This window comes from Anarhichas minor, unplaced genomic scaffold (genome assembly GCF_050575085.1).
Source record: "Anarhichas minor isolate MPS153535 unplaced genomic scaffold, ASM5057508v1 ptg000160l, whole genome shotgun sequence".
NCBI lineage: Eukaryota > Metazoa > Chordata > Actinopteri > Perciformes > Anarhichadidae > Anarhichas > Anarhichas minor.
Window position 1 is genome coordinate 57,273 of NW_027466606.1, and position 24,149 is coordinate 81,421.

Below are 24,149 nucleotides of genomic sequence, written 5' to 3' on the forward strand. Positions count from 1 at the left end.
CAGTGTTTGGTTTGTCTGTTCTGGGCTACTGTAGAAACATGGTTTCAGGCGATTATACACCAATGAAAACATAGTTATGAATATTATGTTCCATTTCTGTTAATAAATCTCCCTAAATCCTACACACGGTTGCATTAGTAGATTATAATCCTTTATTCCGATTGAATAAAAAGCTAACTAAAAAGACAAAGCATGTGGTCTATAAAGACAGGACTTTTCATAACCTGGCAACCAAAATGTTGTTCACATTAATGGCTTTTAAGTGATCAACAAAGTATTAGTAAAACATGTTTGCTATTGTTCATAAAATAGAAATACTCAAGTAAAGTACCTCAAAAATTGTTGCAGGCAGGTGGACCAAAAGAAGAGAGCAATGGAAATGTAAATAAAGGTCCTCACACTGTTGCTGCCTTAAGTGCAATTGATTATCCAAAAGTGACGTTTCAAGCTTATGCTTTTCTTCAGACTTAGAGAAATTCGGCATATCAGCCAAAGAGCGTCATAACAACAGCCTTGACAACGACATATTGAGTAATCAAATCAGTGTTGAATTCAGAAGTGTGGTGCATTACTTATAAATGAGTGGGACAGAACAAGATAAACATTTATGTAAGCTCTGAAAACAATAAGTATATTATTACTATTTTAATTTGTGACAATCCTGGACAAACCATGACGTCTGGTCACCGTAAACTAGATAGTACAGTAAATATAGTGGAGTATTTAGCTGCTAAAGCGCTACCATTTCCCTCAGGAGTTGGTGGAGACCAAAACAGAGCTAAAAAGCAGGTGGGTAACTATTGGACAGGGGACAAAAACACAACACAAGGCTCTTGTTGCTTTTCTGGATGTGTAAATAGGCAACTGTTTGCTAACAAGTTTGTCTTATCAACTGTATTGATCTCTTACTGTAAGAGATTATATATTCATTTTGTGTTTACAGCTTGTTGAGCTGCCCCCAAGTAGCCAACAATTGCTAAATAATCTTTACGTTAACTGTTCCTAACCGCCAGCTAAAGCTAGCTGCTGATGCTGTGACAATGACATCCATAGAATAGATGTGTCACTCAGTACTGATTGGTTAGGGCAAAACTTCTTCCCAAACTGAAATAAGCCAACACAAGATGTCTGACTTATGAAGTGAAAGCAAATTCACGATTATTTGGCTAACTTTGTAATCTTGTGTACTGGTCAAATAAATAATATGTATTGTGGTAATTTGGGTCACAGTTCAAAGCGACGGCTGTTCACAACAATTCCATTGATTGAACAGTAAACAGACAACATGGTGTCAAACTAATAACTTCCCCTGTGCTAACAAGAGATGAGACAATAGAGAAAGTCAACGATGTGGTGGCAGTAAGTAATAACTCTAATAACCTAAACCTGCCCGCCTGCATTGCAGTGACTTACAGCATTATATGTCAACGTCCAAATCAGACTGCTGTCGTGTCAGTAGCTATTGCTCATCAATATTAGGCCCCATTCTTAAAACTGACTCATGGCGTGTCTCTTGTTGATGCAATCAGTTTTATAGCAGTAGAGTAATAACAGCTCACACGCACACCTGAGCGCATATTGAACAAGGAGCACCATCCAATCTGCTCCGAAATGTTTGACTAATGTTTGTGTTTTGAGATCGAGCACCTGGACCTTACTGGCATTCAGTTATGGCCAGATTTGTAGGAGGTGTTGAGTTATTTTTTGAAGCAGCTTGGTGGTGAGTGGTGCTCACTCGTGGCTCACTAGGAATGCTGAAGGCAACAGGACTAAATACTTGAGAGATTTCTGTAAAGACAACCTGTTACCTGAACGGCACTCGGCTTCTTCCACACCCTCTCCGGCCTTTCATCTCCTAGAGCATGCTGACAAGCACCGCACATCCTGTCTGCCCTTGCACACAAACAGTAAAAACACCATGAGAAGTAAACACCCACCTGAGCCAAAGGCAGACACACCCAAAAGAGACCTCGCACACATATACAGTACACACACACACACACACACACACACACACACACACACGCTCAAGCACAGAAACAAGCACAGACACAGTGAAACTATAACAGACTAGTGGAGGAAAAAAAGCTTGTAAATACACTAATAAATCAAATCATGTTGTCAACAGACAGTGGTGTTGAGTGATGAACTGATGAAAATGGATATAAAACACAGATTCCTGGGCTTTGCTAGTTCTGTAAAAACATGTATTTTTAACTTCAGTTCGAGTGTGGAGAAGTGGCTGCACCATTAGCAAAAAACTTCTAGACAACAAATCCAGATAATGCATAAAATTAAGGCTGTCTGTGTTTGTCCTTCTTTAAGTGGCTGTTTTCAGTTGCGTGGACAAGAGATCCTGCCTTCATCCCGCTTGATGAACTCACATATCGACACACACACACACACACACACACACACACACACACACACACACACACACACACACACACTGTGCTAACCCAAAGACCTCTCCTAGAGCCACGCAGGCATTGTGGCCCAGTTTGTAAGCCCTGCCATGTGAAGTGGAGGGCCGGCTGGAGGAAGATGAGGGGTGTTATGGGAAGGAAACAGCTGGTGAGAAGCCCAGAGGATATTAATCTGAGGGGGGAGACAGGATGGCAGGAGAGGCCGTCTAATAAAGCATGGTATTACTGCTGCAAAGGTGTGTGTAAGTGTCTGTCTGTCTGTCTTCCTGGAGGATTACTGGTATGTAGTGAGTCTGTGTCCATCTGGCTACTACCAACTTTAAGCTCTGAAAAGAACATTCTGGTTTGAGTTCTCTGTTTATAGTTGGTAGGAAATCTGTGATCATCTCCAGTTCATCCGGTAAATCCAGCAAGGCACATTTAAAGTTTTACAACCCTTCACACACACACAAAAGGGTTTTTGAAAATTAGATAAAATAAAGCATCCAAATTTTCTCTGAGCAATTAAAGTTCCGGTTAAAAGGCAGAAGGGGAAGCTGGGCGGCATCAGTCGCACAGACAGTAATGACGGCGCCACTGCTGTTTAACAATCAAAGATCGGAGGCGGGGGCTCGCAAGGAAGTCTCTCCTTGAAAAATACAGGTGTTTGGTACAATCAAAGTGCAGCTTGCAGAAATGACTGGGTTTGAAGTTGAAAGGGGAGGCAGGAGGAGAGGGGGGGCCGTCGTGGTGAGTGAGTGAGTGCCTGTATGAGAAAAAAAGTGACTCAGTCCGAAGACAACTGTGGGCCGTTCTCTCCCCCGGGATTTTGAATAATTAACAAGGATAAGGAAGTTGACTACTAGGTGCTCACTGTTTACTTTGTTGGGATTTTTTAATGCCTCTGGAAGGGAAGTGAGGCTTTAGCCGGCCTAGCTCTCTGGAGGCTGGCGTGTTGGCAGGAGGATTTGTCTGGGACAGCGGTGTGGTTCCCGTGGGACTAGAGACAAGTCAAACCAGCCAAAGGCCAGTGAATCAGAACCAACTTTATATGGTGGGAATCTTGTATACAAAACACCTGTCCTTTAAGGAAAGACCCAAGTTGTACACACAGAAATACAATCACACACAAACTGTGAGCTTCTGAATACAGACTGGTGTCCTGACTAATTACTGTAATTAAAAGTACAAGACACAATGATACTGTATGTTTAGGGTGTGTAGGACTTGGGACATTTTTTTTTTTATTCCAGCAATAAAAAGTGTTGAGTGAAATTAATAGCTTTACATTCTTGGAATGACACTTATGTGCTTTCCTGCCGAAAGATTGATACGACTCTCATGTACCTTCGTTAATGAACGTCTCTGTCCAACGGTAATAAAAATCTACCTGCAGCACTAAAGCTCACTAATTAACACATTGAATCTTGTGTGTTAAATCTGTACAAAGTGAAGAAATAACACATTGCGTTAAGTGCTGAACTATGGCTTGGCTGGTCACAGTGGTCGTCGGTTTTACTCTTCATTTTTGTTGTTGTATGAATTAAACAAAGAAGATATAACATGTAGGTACATTTTATTACATTTCCACTAGTTTCTAGTCCTCTCTTTGTCATACAAACATGAAAGTGGTGTTCTCATCTAACATTCAGCGGCAAAGCAAATAAGCATAATTCCCAGAATGTTGGACTATTTCTTAAATGGATGAATGTAAAAGTCCATTCCTGACCTTGTAAATAGTAGTAGACCAAAAAAATCGTACTTACTTACTAAACCTGCGGGAGCTACCACAGAAGAGCTTTTGACTAGCCTTTGCCAGGTGTTTATGGTGGACAGATTTTTCTGACCATGATAGCGTCAAAACCGTGCAAGATGCAGCCACGAAACTACATGTTAATTTTAATCTGGTTTGTAGCTGAGATTAAGGATGTTCGAAGATGGGTGTGGTCCGTGCAAGGGGGCCGCAAGTAGGCGGGTAGGAAGTAGTTGCAAAATGGTCTGTGGTTAAAATATATAAAATCAGATGGGTGAAGCTTTTCACCATTTTGCTCCTAAAAAGGGCCTCACACAGAATATGACATTGGCAACTGCACTCTGAAGCCCATTATTTTTCAATGGCTTTTCGCTGCGTTGAGCAAAGAGTGGGCACGCCGTGCAAACCGTGCCGTGTGTGAAAGACACTTAATGCCGTGTCCTGATTGTACACACATACAAATTCACACTGGAAAAGTTACAAAATGTAATGAAGGTATACCGAATTAGAATATTTTGTATCTGGTGTTGCTAAACACTGTTGTCCTGCAGTACAAATACAAAATAAAAATAGTTAGAAAAACAAAAAGAGTATGTTGGCTTGAGGAGCAAGCTCAAAAACATTTCCACGAGCATTTATGATGCTTTCAAAATTTAATTTGTTCCAAATTGCAGCTGGATCTGCAGGCACACGCCCTGTATCATTTACTCTTGGTACAAAACGGTATCCAGCATTTAAGTCTTTATACTGAGTGCCAAGCATTGACATTGACATTGATTGATTAGTACATTGTATGTGCTTTCTATTGGTGAGTAACCAGTGTAGGTGGAAGGGTTTTATCTGAAAACAACAGCCGCCTTAACACGTAAAGGTCAAAGGTGCTGCAGTTATATAAATAGATGTTATTTCACCACATTGGCATGGCAGGGCTTTTGCTGGATTGATGACAAGAGTAAATGCCAGTACTTCAGAACAAGCCTTCTTGCAAGAGTGTTTAAAGAACCACAAACATTTTCATGTACATAGCAAACAACTCTTGTACAAAAAAATATGCAAGCAGTGACAGACATAAAAAAAAACTGTCAAACAAGCTATCTAAACACATCTAAATCATTAGGATAATTTGTAAGCCCCTACTTGAATTTGCACTGTAATTAAATGTTAGGCAGTGTCTTTCTGATTGTGCTGCATTGTATTCATGAGGAAATATGCTTGACTATTTAAAGATGTCTGTAAACAGCATTTAAACGTGGTGTGTGGTCTTCCTTTGGGAGACCTGATCTCTATGTGTACAAGTACATTGTACTGAAAGATATGAGATACCGAGACATTATACCTATTTCGTTTTTTATAAGTAAGCAACAAATTTGTCATGTTTTAAGTTTTCTGTCTGTCCTTGCAATTATATCAGAATGCTCTTTGATTTGCTAAACTCTAATCTGGTACCTAAAGTTGCTGGCCAAGAAATGTGCTCCTGGAAAGAACATTTCCTGATTAGTGTGATGACTCTTTATGACTTGAAGGTGTGTATAAATCTGCCAAGGCGCGTGCTGAATCAAGACTTTGTCAATATTTGCTGATCGCCCGGTGTTTCCATTATATGATTGTCGTGTAAATCAGTTCAAACTCAGTAATTGCTTCAGAGAAAGAGGAGCAGAGAGGGTAGGAAGTCACTTCCCGCCGGCCTGTCTGTGGTTTATGTTTGTCAGTTGATTTGAAGCTGCTCCACCAACATGCCGTGACAGGAAAGGAATTAACTCAGTGAGGAGACAAAATAAAAAAAAGCCCTCAAAGGAAGATGATGTTAAAAACTATTAAATGTGTAATGCACATTCAAAGCCACTGCAGTCAATTAAACTCTGACATATTCAACATTTGGCACATTCAAGAAGCCTTTTGTAGCAGTTCAATCGTTATATCACTGTTCATACTAACAGGAGATACACATGCTGTTTCTCTGAGTGGTTCAGGACATTTAATAAGTAGAACCAGTGCACTGTTTTCTGCAAAGTAAGATCTCAAGATTTACGTATTGCGCCTGTGTTTTGGCTCGAGCCAAACCGCCTCTCAGGAGTGTCCGCAATCAAAGGATTTCCTGGTCTCAACTATATCTGATTCACAGGCTGCAGTCGCTTTACTGACCAGGTTACTGCACCAATGCGTCACAGTTTGTAAAGGTTCATCTAGATTTGGTACACTACCGTAACTACGACAGTGTCATGTAAGACATTACTATGAGGTTCCAATTCGCTTGAGTTTGTATTTGGTCGTGTTTGGTGTTAAATGGTTTTCAGTTTTGAAAGAGAAGTGCTGCAAACATAAAGTAGAATACTTCTGAGTGTACCATTTATTTCTTAGACCAGATACCAACCTCTCGTGTTGACTTGGAAACAGTAAGAACAGAAGTTGTAATTTAACCCCCCAAAAAAGTTATGTAAATGGCAAAAGCTTAAGTAAACTTTATAAAACTGGTTTCCCAAATGTGGATAATGTTAATGCTAAAACGTTGCAGTAACTATGTTTTACCTAGTTGCTAAATCTTTATATATATCGAAATGTACATAATGATAAAAAAAAAAAAAACTGATTCAGAGCAGGGGTATTTCAACTCTCACGTCATTATCTCAGCCCTGTTTCTGTTAGGGACCCGGGCCAAACTTTACAAAACTATTGGATATTTGGCAACTCTAACAGCCCACTGTTTAAGATTTTGTTCTTTGGATATTTTTGTTGTTGAATCGTTGACAGTGGAGGAAGAATTCAGATAATTTACTTGACTAAAAGTATACCAAACTACAGGAAAGTCTTGAATTGAACATGTTTACTAAATGCACTTGAAGTTTTAAAAGTAAAAGCACTTGTTATGCAGAATGACTGAATATTCAGTTATGAATATAATATTGTCATAATTATGGAGGCAATAACATTTAAGTGGTAGACTAATGTTGCAGATTGTCATAGTGGAACTAATTTGAATGACTTCATGTGCTGTTGGTTTGTTGAATCTATAACAATGGGAGGACAAAAACGTGCCACCTGTGTTTTTTCTTCTCTTCTTCAATCCCTCCCAATTTCTATTTCGCATTCGCATCTCGTTACTTACACTTTTTAACTTCAAAATATTTTTGGCTGACTTCTAATTTTTACGTAATGAGTTGATCATCTGTTTAGTCTGTAAAATCTTCATCTAAAAAGTAACATTAATGACAGCTGTCAAATACATGTGGTGAAGAAATAAGTAGAATTTGTCCTAAAATTGGAGTAGATGTATAAAGTAAAATGAGTTGAGTACAACAACTTGTATAGCTGTAGCACTGTAGCACTTGTGTACGCAGTTACTCTCCACCACTGATTGTTGCATGATACTTTACAGAATCACACATTTGCCTGAACTGGAGCGGAATGAAACTTATTAATTATCTTATTTTGCTTTTTTTTTTTTTAAACGTATAATAAGAAGCCTAAAATTCGTACCTCATCAGATAGGGACCCGGGCCAAACTTTACAAAACTATTGGATATTTGGCAACTCTAACCGACTGTCCCACTGAGCCTCGTGTTCCTTTTAAAGCGAGCCGTTTCCTCACCTCCAGCTTCGGGCGCATCTTCAAAGGGGAAGACGGCACAGCGGCAGAGGGCGGAGCCTGGAGGGACTCAATACGCACAGCCTATCATAAAGTTTGTCACTACTGAGAGCGCTGCTTACCTGTGCGCCAAAAAGCCGATATTGCCTCAGTTGGACCGTCTGCGATGAAGAAAATCTGATGAAATATGATGATGAGGATAATATGTTTCTGCGCACGTTTTTCGACGAAAGGAGGAAGCAGCAGAGCTGAGCTGAGATAAAGTGTATCCAACCAAAGTGCATTTATTCCAAAAAGAATTTAACAGCAGTAGCTCCAAGGACAAACAGGTAAATCGGGATTTGTTTTCTTTGCCATCACTGCCATCTACATTAAGAGTTACTACTATGTCTAATATCATGACTTGATTATAAACTGACCTTCAATAACATTAAGACATTGTTATATTAGCCTAATCATTTATTAAACTGGAACTATAGATCAATATATGAGAAAATCAAAGTCATTTCATATTGAACGCAGACAAAATTAAAAGAAACAATGTCACTGTAAGTTTTGAATAAACAGAACATTTAGTAGATTAGGGCTAACACTTTTTTTTACTGGGAGACAAAAACGGAAAGTACATTTCCCACAAAGAGACCACAGGAGCTGCCACTAAACCTAAACATTTTGTAATTCAAGTTTTAATTATTGTCCTTGTCTGTTGTATAAAGCATTCTCCAAACCACAACAGACAATTTCCCGAAAAATGAAATGTTATCAGATAAAACAAAAATATGTGTAAGATATGTAGTCCAGGTTTTCAGGTATAAGTAGTGGATACGTGTGGATTATATTTAACTGACAGTTTTCTGCAGTCAACAAGCTGACCTGTAAGTGTGAAGGGTCAGTGTCAATGGGATGTAACCTAATGTATTGTTTACTCAAATAAATAATCATGCAGATTTTATGTCTTAAAATGTTAGTTTGAATAATGTTTCACAGGCAAATTATTAACAAATTATGGAGAATCAGACCTGTATATTTTTTTCTGTCTGTACATTAATGCAGTTGAGAAGATTTGCCAATACTCATTGTTGCTATTTATTTTAAATGATGGTCTAATGTCATTATAGCTCCTTTTGTCCCGGTGAAGTAGACTGCTTTAATGTTTTCATGTTCCCGATAGGAACGATTCTGCAGGGACCCTGTGAAACTTATTAAAACTGGAGAATAAAGAAAGAGTTCCTGGATGTACAATAAAAGAGAAATATGTAGTAAATGCAACAAAGGGAGAAGATTTTGAATTAAGATTATCTAGCACAAACAGGAAATTTACAAAGTGTACGTGATGGGATTTGATATGAAATGAGTGTGTTACATCGATCTGGACTGTCTGGAGTTTGAATTCATTATCTTTGTATCAAAAGGGTTTTATTCAAAAATGCCATGGCTTATTCAGTGCTGACTGACCAAGTGATAGTCTTTATTTTTTAATAAATAAAAAATATATATTTTGGGGCATTTTATGCCCTTATTTGATAATGGAGAGAGACAGGAAATGTGGGGAAAGAGAGGAGGGGACTGACATGCAGCAAATTATCTGGTCAGCTGGGAATCGAACCGGAGACGCGCTGCTCAGGGTTTTTACACACATACAGATAAAATATATAAGACATATCTTATACAAAGATATATAAGGTACGATATATGTGCAGTTGTGGAAGAAGTATTCAAATAATTTACTTCAATAAAAGTAGCAATGCCACAAAGTAAAATCATAAAATCAATTAATCAGTAAAGTCATGCATTCAAATTGTCACCAAGTATTAGCAAAAACATTTTCCAAAAAATAAAAGTACCAATATGCAGAATGGCCCATGTAAATGTTATATTATATTATTGGATCATTATTATTGATGTTTGAATATGTAAGTGTTACTTTAATGCTGTAAATGGTCAACAATGCAGTTTTTTTTAATAAACTCATTGTATTTAAAATGTAATCGGAAAATAGACTATATTTGTTAGAAAAAATTAAAAGTACTATATTACATGTATATAAGGACGATTGCAATTCTCTAGTGTAAAGACAGACCTTGAATAAATGTTAGTAGTAACTTTGCACCACTGTACGTATCTTGACAATCTGGATAGTAATTAAAATTTTAACTTGATGTGTCACATTTCGTACTGGAGCTCAATGTACAGCGGGTTGATCATTTGTAAATCAAATGTGAAACAGTTTTCTGGTTGCAGTGTGTCCACTCAGAAGAGAGAAGGACGCAAAAAGCTCTGAAAGGCTGTTGACACATTAACTGCAGTATATACTGTAGTAAAATACATATCGGTGCTTGTGTATGAATAAGTGTCTCACAGACACTCCTAAATCAGTGAGGATTTAAAGCTGTCATCCATATCTGAAAAATCTCTAGTCTGCACTTAATCATACAGTTAAAGTGCAGAGGAGCAGAGATCAGCCTTCCCTCTCCAGCTTTGTATCTCACTTAACCCTTCACTCAGCTGTGCAACTGACATTTTAATTCATAATCCAGTCAAAGCATTTTATAAATTCTAATATAAATCAATTTTGTTCCTCCTCATTATTGCACCCACCAGATTTGTTACCGGTGTGGGGTCAGACTTTGGGCAATACACCGCTTCTTTGCGTTTGTTTTAGTATGTTTTTGAGTTGATCACAAGTATTTTCCCTCACATGGTCATATAGAAAAGGTCAGAAAGCTTTGGTTGTAACAGAAAAGTGTTTGAAGTTCATCGTGGTACACTCGTCTGACAGCTGAACTGACCCCTGTCGAATTGGTGTGCTCCATCTACTCCATCCATTTTGTCCTCTAAGCAGGTTAAAACAAACTTCTTGTAAATGCCATTTGACCCAAACTGGTTTGTCTTGACTAGAGTGTCCACAGACAGTCAGCGTTAATGTTTTAACTGGGCTCTTCTATGTCTGGGATGAGGTAGAATGGGGGACTTGTGGCGGGTAGAACAAGAATTAAATTGGGCCTGTAAATAATTTTGAAAGTGGAACTCAAAATATATTAATGCAAAAGTTTAAACGAGCAGGTTATCAGTTTGAAATAAGCATCTTATGTTGGAAAATCCAAATCATTAGGTTCTCATATCAGAACAGAGAGTGGAAAAAGGTTTGTCAAAAACTGCACTCATTGTAGTGTCTATGTTTTAAAAATCAAGAGTAAAGTTTTCTCCCTCTCTGTGCCTCTTCCAAATGGCAGGCTTGTAAACCGGGGTCTGAGCTGGGTCTTGGTCGGGCAGGTTTTATGACCAGAGCTCTGTCATTGCTCTGTACCATCCTCCTCCTCCCAAGCTGCCATCCCCCTGGGGGCCCCCCTATGCCAGCTGTTTCCCTTAGGAGCCCGTAGCGCTCCTAGCACTTTGGCGAACGGAGGAGGATGCTGCTGTCTTCGCTTGTTTACGGTTATGTCAGGAAGAGCAGAGTGGGCCATTCTGTTGTGTGTCTGAGTCGCATTCCCAAAAGATTAGAGAGCAGCAACTCTGGCTCAGGACGACATAAAAATAAATCAGCTTGACCCTTAGCACCAGGCCTTTCATTAGGGAATTCCAAACTAATTGCTTTACAATTTCATTGCAACTAGAAGCATCTCTGAGTTAGTTTGAGTGAACCTTTGCGAATGATGTGTAATCCTCTTGGTTTGGCCGTATTGACTCAACAAATTGAGATCTACTGAGGGGATCCTTCAATGTCAGTCAGAGTGACACCACCTGTGTGCTGAAGCACATGCATGCTCCTCCAGCATCTAATGGATCTACATAACATACAGGATGTCTTCCACTGGAGCTTGACCTCTTTCTTGGCAACCTTGTGGAGTTTGCTATGTCAGATATGTTTCACAACAAGTGATCTCAAGACTTAGACACCAACCTCTGAAGCTTCAGCCTTCTTTACTATTTCCTGCTGTAAAGATAATTGTAGATGTTCGAGGATGGGGGTGTGGTGGAAGTCCACAAGATTGTTTGGGGCTAGGACATGTTTGGAGCTGAGCACAGGTCTTGCAGGCTGCTAGCTTCTTGGCATAGATTTCCACAGACTTGTCCAACTTTAACAAGCTTTGTGTCACCTATGGAAATCAGAGCCCCTCCTCTCGCTGACTGATGTTGTTGAGGTGTCCACAAGTGTACTGTACATACCTGGAGTGTGTTGGGGACAGGATGCTGTTTTGGAGCGTGTGCCCATAATTATACACATAAAGTAATTGTTCTCATGTCATTGCTGGTCTCCCATTCTCAAGCTCCTGAATGCCGTCAGTCTGCAACTCTTGATGCTTTCTGCCGCCAGTGTGTAAGAGGCGGGCTGTTTTACGGGGCTACTTTTGTAACTTGCCTGGAGGGCTGTTGTAAATCATGTGTGATTCATAAAAAACAGGTTCCCCAGTCTGCCAGGTTTCACAAACCTCAGAGATGTACAAATAGACTTTGGCCTGCAGCCATACCGCCCTGGAACTTCTTCTTTTACCAAACTGCTCTCCTGTCAACACTCCTCTTCACTCTCGTCCCTCCCCCCATCTCACCAGCATTTACCCCCTCCTCTGCACAGGGCCAACGATGTTGTTTTCTTTGCGCTTGACTTTGACTGTCCTCCATGGGAAGTACCTGGCAGCGGATGCATGTGGCAGGCTTCTGCCTGGACACGTCTGTCTCCCCCTCTCCTCTGTCTCCTCGGCCACGCAGCGTGAGAACTGCAGTATCCATGGCGATGAAGGAGGTGTGCTCGGGGTTTAAATGTTGTAGACGGGAGGATTTAGGCCTGAATGTCTCACTTCTGAAGTTCAGAAACGTTAGATCAGCAAAAGCTGAGTAATTTCAAAGCCTTTCAGACTGGGAAAAAAATGACCTCAAGGCTTCAAAGTCCTTGCATGTGGTTCAGTGAAGTCACTGAGAGACACTGAGTGAGAAAGAGTGAGAAAGTTGATACCAGATTTGGAGAGATAACAGTTTGTCTGTTCTTTCTTTTTGCAGGTTTTTTGATGCATCACCGTCCTACCATATGCTAATATTTTCAGCGTTACCCAGAAAATAGTAAACACTTTGAGCGGGCGACCTCATCAGCAGTCTTGCACCTGCACCAGCTTCTGCCATGGCCCACCCTTACGAGCCTTGGTTAAGGACAGCACCACCAAGTGGCAGCCCAGAAGACATGAACATCCCCTCCTGGTGGGACCTCCACAGGGACGTCCAGTCAGGGAGCTGGATAGACCTGCAGACAGGGCAGGGTGTCAGCTTGCCTTCAATAAATCCAGGGAGCTCCATGGGGTTGCAGCACTCTTTAGGGCCCTACGGATCTGACCCGCAGCTGTGCACCCTGCCTCCAGCTCAACTCGTTCAAGCCTCACACTCATCTCACCTCTTCCCCCAGGATGCCTTCAAGATGGAGCCACTGGCCCCTGATATGCTGCAGCAAGAATCGTTCTCCCTGGAGGAACCACAGGAGAACCCCGTCTCAGCCCGCCCCAAGCCCCAGCGCCGCTCCACTCCCAGAGGCGGCGGCCAGGCTGCGTGTCGCTGCCCTAACTGCGTCCATGCTGAACAGCTGGGCCAGAGCACTGACGACAGCAGGAGGAAGCACATGCATAACTGCCACATCCCTGGTTGCGGCAAAGCATACGCCAAGACCTCCCATCTGAAGGCTCACCTAAGATGGCACAGCGGGGACCGGCCGTTTGTCTGCAACTGGCTCTTCTGCGGCAAGAGATTCACACGCTCTGATGAACTGCAGCGACACCTTCAGACACACACTGGTGCTAAGAAGTTCAGCTGCTCATTATGTCCTAGAGTGTTTATGCGTAATGACCACCTGGCCAAGCACATGCGCACACATGAGTCCCCGCCAGGACATGGGGAGGAGAGGGTAAATGGAGACGGGAGGATGGATAAGGGCTTTGATACACCTAAGCCTCCTCAGTCCTCCTCCAATGTGTCTGCATCTGACACCACAGAGCCTCCGCTGAAGCTGAAATGTGAGACAGACCCCTCAGTCTCAGGCGTGACAGGGCAGTCTGGCTAATTTCATCACTTTTAGAAGATTTTTATTGCAGTTAAAGGTGAACATTTGTTCCCCTCTCGGTCATTGAGGCGTAATAGTTTTACAATAGAATAGAGAATAGAAAAAAGGTTTGGACAAACCTTCTCTGATGAAAGTTGGATGGAACAGAGAGTGTGTTCATCTGTTGTCCTGTGAATTTATCAACTGAGCTAACTCAGTGATAATCTAAATGTTATAGCACACAGAAAAAAAGGAATTTTACCTATTTTGTGGATACAACTTTACTCTGTTTACTTAAAATGGAAGGTGGCTAAAGGATTGCTGCCTGAGCTACAAATACCAGCAGACCAAGAGACTGGGATGAGATTAACTGAAGGTGAAATGTTTGACTCCAACACAGTTTAATATAACAATTTCAAAGGCAGCATGCTTTTGAATGGAGAAAAGAGACAGTGATACTTTTTGTCTCAAACTATCACCATATGTGTGTGTAGCCTACTGTGCAAGTTGTGATAAGACACTGGAATATAATACAGCATTTTGCAATTTTAAAAAGGACAATAGCTATTTGGAAGGTTGAAGGTTCATGCCACAAAACTGTGTGTATGTTGGTATGCAATGATAACATGATAATATAATATAAAAAAGGGAATTCCATGCACTACAAAGGCTCGTATTTACCAAAGAATTGTGTGTTTCTGTTGCCACCGTAGTTATGATGGTAAAACACTTATTAATACAAATAATCACACAGTAGGAGAATGTGAACGTTGGTTTTAGGTTACCAGATGGACCACAGCAATGCAAAGAAACAGGAATTAAGTGTGATGATGATGTGAAAAGAGTAAACTCACAGATCACAACTAATTGAACCTAAAAATGAAAAGTGGTCAGAGCCGCTGAGGACATAATGTGATGCCCTCCACTTCTGGCACGTAAGAACAAGAGAGAAAGCTGAGCTGCATGATCATTAATGCTGGACATGGAGAAAAAATGCTGCATGGGCAAATTCATCTTTTTGCTACAAACACGACTCCACAGGTCCGTCACTACAGGCTGCTGGTGCAGCTGAATGAAACTCAGTTGGGTTGTTTACTACAGTGGCCTCTGCAGTCACAAGATGTAAAGCTGCGCTAATCACAATTTCAATATTAACAAAGGAAAATATTTGCCTGAGTAATGAACTCTCAGAGTATTATCACTAAACTCTGCAGCTCTACTGAGTACACTATTTACCGTTTTAGTTCAGTCTCACCGTTCTCATCAAAATCTTTACATGGTGATGAAATGTCAAAGTTTTATACACAGTTAGTTCTGCTGCCATCAAGTGGCCAAAAAGAAAATCCGCTTTTAATATCCCAAATGTGCAACAGAAAATCTTAAAAGAGCGATCCTTAAATTCATGCCTGAAAAGGTTCAGGCGGTGGTTGAAGCAGTAGGTTGTCCTATGAACACTATCTAGGTGTACCTCATTAAGTGGGTTTATACAGTTCTTCCAAATATCATCAGCTTGATAACTATTTGCATGTCTGATCAAGCTGTAGTCCCAATCATCAACAAACAATATGTGAAGGGCTTGTCTCTCAACACATTTCATTCAGAGCTGTTGGTGTATCTGCAGTTTTTCCATGTTCACTGACAATCAACTCATTCAACAAAACACTTTTTGAAACATGTCTCTGAATTAGCAGAGAACGACTGTGTTTTCATTGTAGTTAATGGAAGAAAATACAGTTTAACAACGCAAGCATCAGAATTTGTTTAGCTTACTTGTTTGGAATAGTCAACTTTCATAATCAATAATATGTGATCAATAGTTCTGTAGCAAGCAGTGTAGGCAGCTTTACAGTTTAAAACACTATTAGGATGTATGTAACCCATCACAGACACTAGGCTGCGATTTCTATATATTTAGGGAGTTTGCATTATTGGAGGCTCACAATTGCTGTATTTATGTATAGGAGATAAGATATGGAAGACTGCTTAAACATTAGTCAATTGACTATTTCTATTATTTCTAATAATAGAAATAGTCTTCTTTTATGTTGGTCGGTAGAACAAAATGGACAACTTTGTTTTAATTTGTTGATGTAGTGAATGTTTAGTTGACTGTAATAAAATATGTTCTAAAACATTTAATAAGTTAAGTATCATGGTGTTATAACTTGTATTTAATCTATTATTGTCCTTTAAATAAAACAAAACTATATTCTGTGCCCATGTTGAACCTTTTTTTTAACCAAAAGATGTGCTAATTGTCAATTATTCTTTCCAGTTTAATTTGTACTCACAACAGCATTATTATTATTATTATTATTATTATTATTACCAGTAGTAGTAGCAGCAGAATAACAACAAGTAAGTTGGATTTCTTTAGACCCTGTAAATGTTTGTATCATATATCACATATTACATAACATTTTTTACACAATTAGATGTGTTAGAATCCCAAGTTAAAAACATAAGCGTGGTCTTTAGAGTGGTCTGCTGGGGCAGCAGCATCTCGACAGCCGACAGGAAGAGACTAAACAAACTCATCAAGAAGGCCATCAGTGTGCTGGATACGGTGGAAGTGGTGGGAGACAAGAGGATGATGGCTAAGATATCATCCCCGATGGACAACACCTCCCACCCCATGCTGGCTGCTCTGTGTAGCTTCAGCCACCGGCTGATTCACCCACGGTGTGTGAAAGAGAGGTACCGCATGGTCCTTCCTTCCTGCTGCTGTCAGGCTGCACAACCAGCTGTGCTCCCAGTAGACCACACAACACTAAAACATCTGTGCAATATAAATACACTGTGCAATACAACAATTATTCTGTCTACAGTTGTGTGAAAAAGTGTTTGCCCCCTTCCTGATTTCTTATTTTTTTGCATGTTTGTCACACTTAAATGTTTCAGATCATCAAACAAATTTAAATATTAGACAAAGATAACACAAGTAAACACAAAATGCAGTTTTTAAATGAAAGTTTTTATTATTAAGGGGGAAAAAAAATCCAAACCTACATGGCCCTGTGTGAAAAAGTGATTGCCCCCTAAACCTAATAACTAGTTGGGCCACCCTTAGCAGCAACAACTGCAATCAAGCGTTTGCGATAACTGGCAATGAGTCTTTTACAGCGCTGTAGAGGAATTTTGGCCCACACATCTTTGCAGAATTGTTGTAATTCAGCCACATTGGAGGGTTTTCGAGCATGAACCGCCTTTTTAAGGTCATGCCACAGCATCTCAATCGGATTCAGGTCGGGACTTTGACTAGGCCACTCCAAAGTCTTCATTTTGTTTTTCTTAAGCCATTCAGAGGTGGACTTGCTGGTGTGTTTTGGATCATTGTCCTGCTGCAGAACCCAAGTGCGCTTCAGCTTGAGGTCACGAACAGATGGCCGGACATTCTCCTTCAGGATTTTTTGGTAGACAGCAGAATTCATGGTTCCATTTACCACAGCAAGTCTTCCAGGTCCTGAAGCAGCAAAACAGCCCCAGACCATCACACTACCACCACCATATTTTACTGTTGGTATGATGTTCCTTTTCTGAAATGCCGTGTTACTTTTACGCCAGATGTAACGGGACATACACCTTCCAAAAAGTTCAACTTTTGTCTCGTCAGTCCACAGAGTATTTTCCCAAAAGTCTTGGGGATCATCAAGATGTTTTCTGGCAAAACTGAGACGAGCCTTTATGTTCTTTTTGCTCAGCAGTGGTTTTCGTCTTGGAACTCTGCCATGCAGGCCATTTTTGCCCAGTCTCTTTCTTATGGTGGAGTCATGAACACTGACCTTAATTGAGGCAAGTGAGGCCTGCAGTTCTTTGGATGTTGTTCTGGGGTCTTTTGTGACCTCTTGGATGAGTCGTCGCTGCGCTCTTGGGGTAATTTTGGTCGGCCGGCCACTCCTGAGAAGGTTCACCACTGTTCCATGTTTTCGCCATTTGTGGATAATGGCTCTCACTGTGGTTCGCTGGAGTCCCAAAGCTTTAGAAATGGCTTTGTAACCTTTTCCAGACTGATAGATCTCAATTACTTTGATAAACCACAGTTAATTTATGTTTTAACAGGGGGGGGGGCAATCACTTTTTCACACAGGGCCATGTAGGTTTGTATTTTCTTTTCCCCTTAACAATGAAAACCTTCATTTAAAAACTGCATTTTGTGTTTACTTGTGTTATCTTTGTCTAATATTTAAATTTGTTTGATGATCTGAAACATTTAAGTGTGACAAACATGCAAAAAAATAAGAAATCAGGAAGGGGGCAAACACTTTTTCACACAACTGTATATATATATATAACATTTTTAGTTTTTAGTTATAGTTATATTTTAGTTATTGTGGATTTTACTTAGTTAATATTCTTTACAGTTTATTATTTATTTACTTATTTATAATACTTTTTTTGATACATTGTTTTTTACTATGTCTCTTGTTTGCACTATCCACTATGCTGCTGTAATCCTGTACATTTCCCCCACTAATCTTATCTTATTTTATAAGGATGATCCATACAGTATGTGCAACTAATTAACAACCATCAAAGCACGTACATTGACATAAAGCTCATTTTTACGAACTGCGACCATAACAACTAGAAAGTCACGTCGAGCCATATCGCTGACTGTTTATTCCGGTTTACTCGCGACGATGACGCTGTAATGTCAGGACCTGACGATAGGCGCGTGAAGGCACTGTGAGCTGGAACCGGAAAGAGAATTATACAAAACAGGAAGTATACAAAACACATAACACACACGTCTCGGTGGCTCCATTTTCTTGCTAGCGTTGAACTTTCGTTGTTCCACCTTTTATAGTATAGACAGATTTGTCTTTTTCCATTTATTGCTGGATTGAAACGACGACTTTTCCAAGATGGGGGGAGGCGATCTGGTAAGTATGAGCTAAGTTATCCTGAACAGCTTTCTGTTTAGAGATGGTTGATAAAACTCTGTTTAGAATATGGGTTTAAAGATGTTCGCTTGCTTACTATTTTCTACATAACGTTAGCTGTTACAACATGAGGTGATACCTACTAGGAATAGTTACGAGCCACAGTTCAGCAATACTCACTTTAACTTCGGTCTTATCGTATTCTTTTTATTTTAATAGCTGTTGCAATAGATAATAGCAAGTAGCGTAATGGCTAGTTTGCGTTAGCTTAAGGTCAACTGACTGAGCAGCTATAACAGTTTACTTTATTAGTCATGTTAACACAAGGCCAACGGTACAATGACATGTATTTGACGAGTGAATGGGTCTGCTCACCAATAAAAAGTAACGTTAGTCGCAACAGAATCACCCGAATTATACAGATAAATAAATAAATAAATAAATATATATATATATATATATATATATATATATATATATATATATATATATATATATATATATATATATATATATATATATATATATATATATATATATTCTGTTGAAATATTCAGTTCCGCAATAAATAATTTCCTCGCCTAATGTACCAGAAGATGATATTTGATCAGGTAGATAATTATTAATTGTATGTATTTGTCTGTTATAGTCAGTCTACATGAATGATCATGTTAACCCCTTTCAAGTCCAACTTGTACATTAAAGCCTGTACCTGATGGTTTTCACACTTACAGCTACTAAATGTCCTCACTCTTGTCTTCTGTCAGAACTTGAAAAAGAGCTGGCATCCCCAGACTATGAAAAATATTGAGCGCGTTTGGAAAGCTGAACAGAAACACGAGGCTGAATGCAAGAAGATCGAGGAGCTCCAGAAAGAGCTGAAAGACGAACGAGCTCGAGAAGAAATAACAAGATTTGCACAGCAAGCGGGTTCCATCAAGTTAGTTCTCTGATATTATCATTAAAGTTATTTTGTGGTTTAAGACAAAAAAAGTAGCGTCTAAGTCAAAATATCCCGTTTTATGGTGACAGGAAGAAAGATGACCGCCTGGACTGGATGTACCAGGGCCCTGCTGGTCAGGTCTCCAGAGATGAGTATCTTCTGGGACGTGCCATTGACAAGCAGATCACCGACCAATATGAGGAGCCCGAGAGCGGTCCATCAGCTGAGACTGGCCTCCTGCCTGGGTCCATTTTCAACCCCGCCACTCCTGCCTCAAACCTCGACCTGGCTGCCAAGATCAGGGAAGATCCCCTATTTGAAATCAGGTCAGTATGTCCCTTATCTTTTGTAATTTTTTCTAAAAATACGACACACGTTGCAATTGTTTAATTTATGTTTTGTTGGTTTTCTGAAGGAAACGTGAGGAAGAAAAGAAGAGAGAAGTTTTGAGTAATCCAGTGAAGATGAAGAAAATCAAAGAAATGGTAAAATTTCTATTTTGATGTATTGGTTTGTGGTGGATTCTTGTTTTGACATTTGACTTACAGATTTTGGTTATTTTACCGTAAATGAATAACTCTTGGTCTGACATTTACCTGTATTTTCCTTCTTTGCATCTTTCAGCGAAGTTTACACTAACTTCATTATCAAAAACAACTGCATGCATGTTTGAATCAGTGTCAGGAGGGGGAAATTGTCAAGTATTTTTTATTTCTCTCACAGCTGCGCCAGAATCTTGACAAGAAAAAGAAGAGGAAGAAGGGAAAAAAAGAGAAGAAAGACAAAGAGAGAAGAAAGGAGAAGAAGCATAAGAGAAGGAATTCAAGTTCAAGCTCAGTTGAGGAAGATGAGAAAAAATACAGGTATGAAAGGAGATTGTTAATGAAATAATTATAATTTCTATAGATATGTGCTCAAACGGCAAAGCACACGTAGAATGCAAAAACATCACCGATCATTATTATCTTTTATCTATTTTTAGGTCACATTCCCGAGATGAATCTTCAGCAGATACCAAAAAGCGTTCCCATCATCATTCAGGCTATGGCCTACAGGTCAGTAAGCAGCAAGGCAGTATTTCATTACACCAATGTTATCTATTTTTCAATTTCAATTATTAATCTTGCTCTGGACCAGAACCATTAAGTCTTAACAATTTATGTCTCCCCTCTTAGCTCCCCGCTGGCAGACATCACCAGTCCTCCGCTCCATCCAATCACTCAGGGCGCCGTGGGAGCAGCCGCTCCCAGTCGCCACACAGAAACAACCGAGAAAGTCACTTCAACTCTTCTTCCTCACACAAAGGCGACAAGAAGGTTGAGCCCAAAGCTTCCAGCCAACAAGGAGAGCGTTACCAGAGACAGAGACACCCTGTGTCCAAGTAAGGAGCTCCAGAAAGTATAGATGTTGCACTTGTAATTAAAAGATGGCTATAGTCCAAGTTCTAACATTATTCTAATTTACTCAGATTCATTACCTGCTTGCTTATAAGTATGTCAACCATCGTTAAAATATGTGCTGATAATGACATAAGTCACCCATTTCTGAGTAAAATACAATGTTGGAGTTTCATTCCAGTATCAAACTTTAATCCACTATCATGTGCTTCCACGGTATATATCCCTCTCTCTAACTTTATACATATTTTGCAGAATAACTGCTTTGAGTTATTCTCCTCAGATATATTCGAAATGGAAGTAAATTTACCATGAAACAGTTGGGTAGCTGTACCATTTCTGTCTCAAGTCACTCCCCTTTTTAATTTTATGATGCTTACTCTATGGGTTAGTCGGAGAAAGCATGATCTTCAGAGCATTGTCTTAATCACCACCCACACTGAATGGATTCCTGTAATTTTCTCATGTTTATTTCCTGTCTGCTGTAGGAAGCTCTCTTCAGATGAGCTGGAGCGCAAGAGGCGGGAGATGATGGACGAGGCCAAGCAAAGGGATGAGGACAGGGAGAATAACGTGAAGAGATACAAGAAGCAAGATGAGCAGGAAAAGCAGCGAGAACTAAATGTCAAGCATGACCGCTATGCTGGCTTCATTCAGTAAGTTTCTGAGCAACTCTGACACAGATAATCAGAGGGTGTGACACACATTACCACCACTACTATTATTATAAATATGTCTTAAATCCACAAATATATTCTTCCTGATGTCTCTTTAGTTTTCACCTTTCGTTCACCTTTTAAATGTTTAGCTCCAGTAACACTCAGCTTTCCCTCTTGCAGTAACATGAAGCTGGACAGTGCTGCAAGCTCTACTGTAGAGGACAGAGTGAAGAGGAACATCCACTCCATTCAGAGGACGGCAGCCTCCCTGGACAACTTCATGAAGAGATGAAGACACAACACATGTATATTACAGATGATCTAAATGAAAAGGCTTGGCAAGAGTATGCCACCCATCTGTCTCTTTAATGTATTGAAGCAGATGTACATTTATCAATGCAGTGAGGATGGATAGAGAGTCTGTCATGAGTTCAAACAAGGAATTACAGGCTCCATACCTACTAGTTGCTTTTATTTTGAAAAGTATTTTCCACAATGGTAACAATTTATATTTCAGACTATCATGGCTGATCTGTTCTAGTTACTTTCTTAAAAGCTGATATCCCTTTAATGTTCATGTAATCAGAACGTTGTACAGTAAATTGTTTTAGTTTTTACAGTATAATAGGACCTGCTTTTAAGGTTTTTGTAATATGTTTGTTACTTAGTGTTGTTACTCCTGTGAGTGGCAAATTAAATAAAAACATGTTTCAACTCTGGCGTTAAGATACTGATAGTTGAAACACACCTTCAAACATAAACATGGCCAAATATTCACATCAATATGGAACAATTTCATAATTAACATTAACTCACATGACCGATCAGCTGTTTCTGCAATCGTCTTCCTGGATAATCTGTTTTATGTCTTGGTCTCCGGACAACATGAAACATGGCAAATACCAGCTGACATGAAAAATAAATTAAAACTTACCCAATTAAATCAAATGCATGAAGAACTCATCAATGTTTCATTGTTACAAGGGTTAGAACTGTATAAATAAATATAGGTACAAGGATCTGACTTTTTCCATCCCTATACCGATAATGAAACCTGGGTTTTGTGTATCGGCCGATACCGAGTACCGATCTGATACCAGTGTTATTAACTGTATGCCTCACTGTGTGGAAGTTCCTATGATCATTATTTTATGTGTAAGGCAAAATCAGGCTTGACTTAAACATTACTTTCCTAACTTTGAAAAACAAAATTAGACGAATAAATACATAGATAAAAATGTACTGAATTGTTAATATTTAAATATTGGTATCCAATTACGGATCTGAATGTCGTCAGCAATAGCTGATTCGGCTATTTGAGTCAGTTTTGGACTGATATCAGAAATATGTTTCGGTATCGATGCATCTGAATAAATAAATAATATTAACGATAATTAATACTATACAAGCGTTGGCACTCTGTGCAGCAGCGTGGGCGGGGCTTCAGGTGTTTGAAAGGTGCTGTGACATTAAATGAACATCCATCCATCCATTTTCCTCTGCTTATCTGGGGTCGGGTCGCGGTGGCAACAGGCCAAGCAGGCTGACCCAGACTTCCCTCTCACCGGCAACATGTTCCAGCTCATTCTGGGGGATCCCGAGGCGTTCCCAGGCCAGCTGGGAGATGTAATCCCTCCAGCGTGTTCTGGGTCTTCCCGGGGTCTCTTCCCAGTTGGACGTGCCTGGAAAACCTCCAGTGGGAGGCGTCCAGGAGGCATCCTAATTAGATGCCCGAACCACCTCAGCTGACTCCTTTCGACGCGAAGGAGTAGCGGCTCGACTCCAAGCTCCCTCCTGATGACCGAGCTCCTTACCCTATCTCTAAGGCTGAGCCCGGCCACCCTACGGAGGAAGCTCATTTCGGCCGCTTGTAGCCGCGACCTTGTCCTTTCGGTCACGACCCAGAGTTCGTGACCATAGGTGAGGGTAGGAACGTAGACCGAGTGGTAAATTGAGAGCTTTGCCTTCCGGCTCAGCTCCCTCTTCACCAAGTCGGTCCGGTGCAGCGCCTGCTTTACTGCTGCAGCCGCACCGATCCGTCTGTCGATCTCCCGCTCCATCTTACCCTCACTCGTGAACAAGACCCCGAGATACTTGAACTCCTTCGCTTGAGGTAGGCACACCGTCCCCACCTGGAGGGAGCAATCCACCGGTTTCCGGCAGAACACCATGGCCTCAGATTTGGAGGTGCTAACTCTCATCCCCGCCGCTTCACACTCGGCTGCAAACCGCCCCAGTGAATGCTGGAGGTCACGATCCGAGCAGGCTAACAGGACCCCATCATCTGCAAACAGCAGAGAGGCGATCCCGAGATCCCCGAACCTGACATTCTCCACCCCCAGGCTGCGCCTAGATATCCTGTCCATGAAAGTCACGAACAGGACCGGAGACAAAGGGCAGCCCTGGCGGAGGCCAACACCCACCGGGAACGTGTCTGACTTATTGCCGAGAATGCGGACACAGCTCCTACTGCAGTCGTACAGAGACCGGATCGCCCGTTGTAATGG

The 24,149-nt window shown here is 40.5% G+C and overlaps 2 protein-coding genes across 2 annotated transcripts; both read left to right on the forward strand.

The window, feature by feature from the left end:
- Positions 1-12,854: 12,854 nt before the first annotated feature.
- Positions 12,855-13,781, forward strand: LOC142943921 (transcription factor Sp6-like). The gene has a single exon (XM_076085481.1). The coding sequence runs from the start codon at positions 12,855-12,857 to the stop codon at positions 13,779-13,781; it is 927 nt and encodes a 308-aa protein (XP_075941596.1).
- A 4,702-nt stretch (positions 13,782-18,483) lies between these two features.
- On the forward strand, positions 18,484-22,361 carry LOC142943933 (pre-mRNA-splicing factor CWC25 homolog). Its single transcript, XM_076085505.1, has 9 exons — positions 18,484-18,643; positions 19,411-19,583; positions 19,676-19,912; positions 20,002-20,071; positions 20,310-20,449; positions 20,569-20,641; positions 20,762-20,967; positions 21,472-21,639; positions 21,823-22,361. The coding sequence occupies exons 1-9, from the start codon at positions 18,626-18,628 to the stop codon at positions 21,932-21,934; spliced, it is 1,197 nt and encodes a 398-aa protein (XP_075941620.1). The 5' UTR covers positions 18,484-18,625; the 3' UTR covers positions 21,935-22,361.
- Positions 22,362-24,149: the final 1,788 nt, after the last annotated feature.